At 37.6% G+C, this 8,500-nt stretch overlaps 1 protein-coding gene across 2 annotated transcripts; it reads right to left on the bottom strand.

Moving 5' to 3' along the window:
• Positions 1-2,857: 2,857 nt before the first annotated feature.
• Positions 2,858-8,100, bottom strand: LOC104599350 (uncharacterized). 2 transcript variants are annotated; one of them, XM_088901818.1, is made up of 2 exons: positions 5,329-8,100; positions 2,858-4,658 (listed from the first exon to the last, which is right to left on the bottom strand). In XM_088901818.1, the coding sequence occupies exon 2, from the start codon at positions 4,637-4,639 to the stop codon at positions 3,437-3,439; it is 1,203 nt and encodes a 400-aa protein (XP_088757944.1). In that variant the 5' UTR covers positions 4,640-4,658; positions 5,329-8,100; the 3' UTR covers positions 2,858-3,436. The 2 variants fall into 2 exon arrangements, with proteins under 2 accessions (XP_088757944.1, XP_088757943.1); XM_088901817.1 differs by having other exon boundaries at positions 2,858-4,674; positions 5,329-8,090.
• Between the last annotated feature and the right edge of the window lie 400 nt (positions 8,101-8,500).

Below are 8,500 nucleotides of genomic sequence, written 5' to 3'. Positions count from 1 at the left end.
ATTCAAACGGATTTTGATCTAAAGTACGAATAAAAAATAAAATATGAAAAGTGAATTATTATCATTCAATTTACAGGCATTATTGAGAGGCTGCTATTTGGTGTGTACGTATGCACACAGATCTACCATAAATATCCTATAAACCCTCTCACAACTAATGATTTAAAGCTTCTGTACATCATAGCAAAACATGTTCAAATGGATTTGGGCCTAAAGTATGAAGAAAAAAAAAATAAATTCTGAATAGTGAATTACTATCATTCATCAGACACTCTATGAGAATATTACATAGCATGAATAAAAAATAAATTCTGAATAGTGAATTATTATCATTCATCAGACACTCTATGAGAATATTACATAGGCTACTATTTCTATTTGGTGCATGCACATAGACCAAATATCCTATAAACCTTATTGCAACTAATGATTTAAAGCTTCTGTAGATCGTACCGAAACACCTTCAAATTGATTTCTGTCTAAAGTATGAAAATAAAAAATAAAATGTGAAAAGTGAATTACTATCATTCATCAGACTCGCTATGAGAATATTGTATGCTTTGTGAAACACAATACTAAACCCACCAGAGGAAAACGTGTTTTTTGAAATTTGAAACCAGAAGCATTTCAACAATGGTTTCTGATTTTAGTTTTGAATACAAGAACCAATCAACCATTAGCACATGTTCTGTGTTTTTTGTTTTAAGAATCAAATTAAGCTTTTTCAAATCAGGTGTGTTGATCTTCATTTTTGAAACCCAGAAGAAGAAAAACATTTCAAGCTCGGGTTTTAGGTCCAGCCCATTCAAATTTTTGGCAAAATTCCAACCCTAACTTGTCCAAATTGCACCACTATATATTATTTATATTAGTACAAGAGAAAATACAATGTAACAGTAGAAGTGATTCAATACCTTAAAATCCTTGACCAGTGCACCTACAAATGCCGAATTATACCATTAAAAAATAATTTTGGCAGAAATGGGGATTAGAATTGTCATAACTATGCCACTGTTGTGATTGAGTTGGGTGACCCAGAAGGCTAGAACCCTAATTTAGAAGATTTGAATGCCAATTGTGATGTCACAATCAACGGTGGCCTCTATCTGAGAAATCCAGACATTTGACACATGTTAGATGATTGGTGGCCCCTTCACGTGATTGGTCCATCCCAAAAAAAGAAAAAGAAGTGATAATTGAGATCTTCTGCACTTCTTCTTCAAAGGCTGCGTTTGGAATTAGTATAAAACAACACCAGTGTAATGTTTTACATTGAACCTCCATTAAGTGATCGTTGTATTTTTGAAAATCGTGATACAATCGATGTAGTATTTACATTGATAATTGATGTAAAACTTTATATATGATGAGGTTTGACGCTGATTCATAACATAAAACTCCATTCCATTTAAATGCATTCTAAATTGAACCAGAGTGGAGTTTTACATCAATCATTATTATACACTCTTTCCAAATGCGGATAAAACCGAATTAATGTAAATGTTTACATCGTCCTTAAGATACACCAATTCCAAATGCAGCCAAAATAACTGCACCCAACAATCAATATGTAAGAATTAGTGTATCAGACATGACTGTAAATCCGTATATATGAACTAAGTTTTACATAAGTAGTAATGGGTAGCATATTGGGTTTCATGTCTACATTACTGCTCAAATATTGAAGGGGGGTCTAATTCCCTATTCTAAAAACGTCACCCATTGAATAACCATGACTCAACCCACAAACCCATTGAATATTGATCTCATGATTTGAAGTATAGATGCATCAGATACATATGAACAGACATATCGGGTGTTTCGATAATAAATATTTTTTTTTAGTTTTTTTTTTCAAAATTGTTTCAAGGGTTGGTTTTAAACAAATATATTTTTTGAAAGTGGCCAAATTTCGAAGTACCCCTTATTTAAAGTTCTAGAGGACTACCAACACAATACGATACATTTAATATGAGGTGTATCATATTGAAATTTTGAACGTTGATAGATTGATCTATTAGGTTCATGACCCGCATGTAAATAAATAGGTGAATTGGGGCCATTGGGGGGGGATTGAGTGGGGTTCAAAATCAAAGTTGCCATCCCTAGTGGGCACCTCCTTACACAAAAACCCAATAAGGTGGGGAGAATAGAGTGTGAACTGTGAATGCAATACAATTTGTTTAAAACCAACCCTTTGATCATTAAAGATAGGTTAATAATGAAATGGATTTCGAATTTGATCATTATTTATCCTAGAGAGAGAGAGAGAGAGGATGCTAGGAGGGGACCAAAATGTAAAAGAGTGTGGTCCTTTTGTTGCGTAAAGAGAAGGACCACAAGTGCATGGACCCCTTTTCTCCTCTTCTTTCGAGGGCCACAGCCCACAGACAACCTTTTATGTGATGCCAGCGTCGAGACCCTTTAACCCCATCTATATCCAACTTTCCATTCTTTGGGCAATCACTCCTCCCAACTTGCCATTATTCCCTTTAATTTTTCTTGGATCATGTGAAATCTTCACAGTTCTGCGATCTCTTCTCTGTCTCACTCGCACCGAGCATATCTCTCCCCTCTTGTCTGTGTTGATTCTTCCATCCTTAATTAGCACTGACTCCGGTACAGATTCCACAGAAACAATGAAAATTGCGGCCGCCTGCAGCCGGCGGAGCGAGCCTAGCTAGCTACTTTCTAGCATTTCGTAGATGCTAAGCTAAGCGGCCATGAGCCCATGATCACTTCTTGGCTGCTTCAGTAGCCTTAATTACGCGTGCTTGCATTCACGCATGCATGCCTCTGTGCATATATACTGTGCATGAGTGTGTATGTGTTTATGAGAGAGAGAGAGAGATAGAGATTTCTGACTAAACTGGAGAAAGACTTTGGCTCTCCTAGATGATTTATTTCCAAAAGAATGCAAAATGGAAGTAGAGTGTTTGGGTGGATAATGTCACTAACCAGTGAAACGTTATGTTCTTATAAGATTACATCTGTTGAATCAAATGTAGCAGAGTATACTATATTATAGCCACAATGATTCAAACTCATCAAGACTGCCATATAAAACTAATAATGTTGCCAAAGTCGTTACAACAGATTCATGTCGCCATCCTTTTTATCCAGTAAATATCAGAAAACAATCCATGTTGCGCATCCATCCTACTAGTACGAGGTATTCATTTAGCTGAAAACGGTCTACTCGATCATCTGCTGTTTGATTCAATTCGTACCAATCTTTGTTCCTCGCCAGTTGCGAAATGAAGAAAACCTGACAGTGCAGAAGACAACCCTCTAATCTTCTGTGTCATCATCATGTTTCCAGGTATGAAACCACATAGAGAATTCTTTCTTCATCGATCGGTAGAGTGCTTGTAGTGGTTTCTCCTCGTTGGCCCATGAGAGCTTTTAAATGAAGGAATGACTAGCTTTAGGTGCTTCAAGGACCACTGCCGCCCTTATTTGGTTGATTCCCATTATTGTTTTGAGAATGAAGAAGTTTAGGGTTTATACTCAATTGGAAGGGTCTAGTGGAGGCGTTTATTGAGTACAGAGATGGTGTAATGAGAGAATTTGTTGGCTGATTCTGCGAGCTTGAGCTCAGCATTTGAAAATGGTTCATTTGTCTCGGGTCACATTCCAATGAGGTGGTAACAAATGGAGGAAGAAACGATGGTGTTGTTCCTGATGGATATACCAGTAGCTGATGAGACCCAGTTGGTAGTGACAATGAGGATGATGACAAGGATATGACATTGTAGTTGTGGGGATCTTCTGCTTGGGATGAATATCCATGGCTGCCCGTATGATGAGACAAGGATAAACCAGCTGAAGGCTCCCAGTGGTAATAGGAATTGTATGGAGGCATTGAATTATTTAGCAACCCAGCTGGTAGAGATGAAGCATGGTTGGCTCTGGGATAAGAGGTGTGGCCTGACCCTTGTGCACACTGATCACCTTCAGTAGCTTCTTGGGTGGTTTCTTGTTCATCATTTTTCCTCATCCAATTGATCTTCTCTGTGGCTGTTTCTCTTGCAACTTCCTTACATTTAGCCTCCTTATTGGGAGGAATGATGCTTATTGAATTATTCCAGTATGGTGAGGATGACTTGGATAGCACCATTTGATCTTCCTCTTCAACACTGCTACCGATCTTGAACTCAGCCTTGCTGAGTGAAGAGCGAGGTGTGTCATCCTTGACATACTCCACATTTGCATCTACAAAAGAAGCAAGAGATGGGTGGGAAGTATTCACATCCTGGGAGACTACCATTGAGTGAGGGTATTGACAGAAGTTTGGTGGCATTTGGAGTGGAGGAAGCTCATCGATTTCATGTTTAGCAGCATCAAGCAGCCAATCCACTACTTTGCTAGGTTGGTTGAGCCCAAGTCTGTCTTGAAGGTCATACAATTGAATAGCAGTAGGCACTGAAAGCCTAACCCTTCTGTCTCTCAATCCTCTAATGGTGCAAACCTTGCTATGCCTATCCTTTCCACCAAAAGAACGTGAGACACGTACAATCCTTGGATCCTTCAGTGCTGACCATTGTCTTGAACTAGATGAGCCCTTACTGACCTTCCCCTCGTTGGCGTTTCCTTCCTTCTTTGACTGAAGATCCTTTTCTCTTGAATTTGTGATCATCTTAGGTCTTTCATCATCGCTGAGCAAGCAATCAACTGAACAAATGGAAATTTTCCTTACTGTAATAGATCAGTCATCTCTCTTTAATTTATTCCCTATCTCATTAGAAGGAATTTGCTAGCTAGCTAGCTGAAGTTATTTCATCTAAAGACATACAAATGCAAGTATTGAAGGCTACTTTCCCCTTAAACTGAAACACCATCGATCATATCTAGTATCTTCACAGAAAAAAATAAGAGAAAAGAAGCTTTTGTTTTGCAAGATCTTTCTTTTTATGTAATCTAATCAGTGTAAATTTCATTTCCAAAGCAGGGAGGTGCAAAGAGAAGATTAAATCGAGCAGGAGTGATCCTAAGTACTGAAATTTATGCTGAACGTGGGATTGATTGAAACAGTGAAGTTATTCAGCAATTCATGACTAAAACATATGAAGCAGCAGTTTGTGTCAGCCTCCATAATCATGGAAAGTGAGAAAGACCATGGATTGGATCTTGGATGCTAACTCATAACTATAGGAAAGGGACAAAATCACAAGAAGTTTCAAGTGAATGACAATTTCATTTCCAGGATGGGTATGCCCTAATTGGAAACAAAAGAACCATATACTATACTCATGATAATCAAAAGGTTTAAACAAGTTTGTATTGGTCTCCATCCATACGAAGAATTAGGGTTGGAGAGGAACTTACAAGTGGAAGAAACTTCAGCAGTCTGTAGCCAACAATCAAGGTTTGATTCTCTATTGTTTAGACAAGATCAGAAGGATGAAGATCCTGCAGCACCATTCAATCTATCTTCCCCCACCGGATTTGCCTCTGAACTTTTCCCCCTTACCGATTTGTGCACAGGTCTGATAGTAGATATCCCACTTGGTCGTAGAGAGTAAACTTACTGAAGAAACTCACCAAATTTGAGAAAGAAGAGATGCTACACTTCCATGAAGCTTTCACCAAGGTAAAGAAACGAAAAGAAAAGAAAAAGGTAAGGTGTATTTGCAACCATGTGGCTTAAATTGACACCTGTCAAATAAATGGGCCAATCTTACTTTATCGATATTTCATTTCTACCATTTTTATGAATATTGAGCTACCATTGCCTTAATAAATAAGCTGGGGTTGTCTTCCTTCCCCCAACTAATCTCTTCCCTGCAATTTATGTTTTAATTATGTGAAATAATCATGTTATAATATAAGTACGTATGGCTAACTAACTCCCAATTTACTTAATTATTAAGTACTAATTTAAGAGAAGTTATCTCACATGCAAGGAAAGCAGGACTTAGCTTAGTAAATGAGTGGAGCTCACTAGTAAAAGCATTGCAGATGGTAAGCTTCAAGTTGGGACCAGTTTACATATTTTGAAAAGTGATGCCTGTGCCCTTCTAGAGAACTATCAATATATATATATACGAGTATTTTTACATGGGAGGGGCTGGAAAAAAGAAAAAACAAATAGAAATTAATTAATATTTATGCCATCAAACTCCAATGTATAGCAATAATATCAGCAACAATTTTCATATTCATTAGAGAATTACTTCTGACTTGATCATTTTAATTATTGGAAATTCATAATATTAACGTGACTTAAAGTTAGAAATACTAATAATCTTAATGAAATAGTTGCAGGAACTGGGTACAAGAAAAGTTCAAAGCAATTTGGACAAAAGAAAAGGCAATATAATATAGGACATAAGAGAAAATTCAGAATAGATTTCAAGCAGTTCATGCTGTAGTTCTACTCGTATACAAAGCCAATCACTATACACCATGTTAGGTCCATACACATGGCTCCCACACGTTAGGCTGACGTGGTGCATCACGATTGGCTGCCCTAGGGGAATTCAAAATTGGGTTTCAAGTGGGAGATGATATACAGACAAAGAAAGAAAGACATACACCAACTTAAATAATTTCATTCATATAGCTCCAAAACTGTGGTCTATACTTCTGGACCTTTATCAGCTTGATGTGGATGATAACTACAAGAATCACTATGTGGCTCCCTTGTAGGTGAGGGACCAACCTAACTTCTTTGCAGCATCCATTGAGTAGGGTGAGGAGTGAGGACCACACAACTTTTCACAGAACAGTGAGATTTCATGAAGCAAGTTGAATCTAACAGATGAAGCCGGAAGATTTGAATTAATTCATGCTCCATCTTGTTCATGAGAACTGCATGTGGCAATCATCTCTCTAATGACTGGTTCCATCATCTATTATATTCTAGATTCAATGGGTGGCATAGTGCCATTCCATTTCTTACAAGGGTTTGCATCTGGATCTGTTTTCCATTGATATCAGAAAGTACAATCGAAAATATATGAAAGATCATAGAGAAGCATGCAGGTTTCTTACTCTAGAGCTTAAGTAGATCCTGAATCATGCAGGAATATGAGGTTCATATATATAATATATATGCCCACTTCAAATTTCTGCAGAAATTCTGTGCAGATCTGATCTTCAAACTCCAACAAGTAGGTTTTTAATTGCTTCAATGACACATGAGTTTGTTTAGTGTGTAGCCTTCACAAGCTTCATTCATATGTATTTCTGCTGTGGCAGCTCTTCATGCAAACTGTAAAACAAGTCCCAAACCCTAAAACTGATCACATTTTACCTTGTAAAACCAAAAGTAACTATTCCTCCTCAACTAAGAACATTGGAATCAGTACTGTAAATCTTGAACCAGCGTTTTGTGTGCTTTCTCTAAAACAAAAACAACCCTGTAACAAGCTGAAATATATATAGAATTTACCTCATGATCAATATTTTAAAGGTAATATCCCTACCTGAAGAGTAAAGACCTCCATTTCTTCCTCTTCCTCTGTGGAGAAGGAACCATACAAGAAATGATAATCCCTTCTTGAGTTGAGGGTTCTATTGCACCAATACAAAGCCACCGAAATAGACTGGGAGACTGATAAAAATAACAGAGAAGGAAAAGAGATTTGACTTGTAGGAAGCATGCCCATGATAAGATCTCTTCCTTTTCTGGGAACCAACAGTGAAAAGAAAAAGTTGGGAGCATTGGCAACCAGTTATCAGCTGGAAGACCTTGTTTGGGGCTGCAGTTACACAGCTGGCCAAGAACAGATCTATATGTACTCCATCTTTCATGCATGGAAGCAGGAAACCCTATAACACAAAACCTGCTCTGTCGTTAAGAACTAAAGCAAATATATCAAAAACGGAAAGGTCTCCTGGGGTGCAGTGCAGACTTGCGACAGTAGCTAGACTGCAGCACTGTACTGGGTGGGTGCACAGTGGGGCTAAAAAGAGGAAAGGGTTTAAGGGGTTTGGGATGAACAATATAAACTTCATTTCCAATGCTCCTTTAATTTCTTTCAAACCTTCCATTTTTGTTTGACACAGCGAAATGGAAGATTGGTGTTTCATCAGATTATCAAATTATCAGAATTCAGAAGTGATGTTTGTTCGTCTTGCACGAATACTTTACGATTATTCTTCTTCTTCGTTCCTCCCCAGAAGAAATTAAAGCCTAAAAAGAAAGAAAAGATGAACATACGCCATTCTTTCAATTATCGTCACGATATTTCCTGTTACAGATGGTTAGGCTTAGGGAAACGAAAAACCCAGAAAAGTTTTTCTCTGCAAACAAGCAGAAAATTAATATCGAAAGAAGAAACGTGGCGGGGATCCCAAAAAATGGTCACACTCTTTGATTTCTCCATTAAATTTTCTCTATGGTCCCCACATTCCGGACAGCAGTTTTTGGCAGATACCGATTAATCGTCTAATCAAGGTGATCAGTTGCAGTATGTCAAGAAAATTAATAACGACTAATCGATTTGAGTCTACACAAAGAATCCTACTCAGCTTTCCTTGTCGGTGAGTGGTT

This window comes from Nelumbo nucifera, chromosome 3 (genome assembly GCF_055504915.1).
Source record: "Nelumbo nucifera cultivar China Antique chromosome 3, China Antique-T2T, whole genome shotgun sequence".
Taxonomy (NCBI): domain Eukaryota; kingdom Viridiplantae; phylum Streptophyta; class Magnoliopsida; order Proteales; family Nelumbonaceae; genus Nelumbo; species Nelumbo nucifera.
Note: the sequence above shows the minus strand (reverse complement) of the source record. Positions and strands in the feature narration are given on the sequence as shown.

What these genes read in the sequence shown, in the direction of transcription:
- LOC104599350 (XM_088901818.1), bottom strand. Translation starts at nt 4,639, where the DNA reads ATGATCACAAATTCAAGAGAAAAGGATCTTCAGTCAAAGAAGGAAGGA.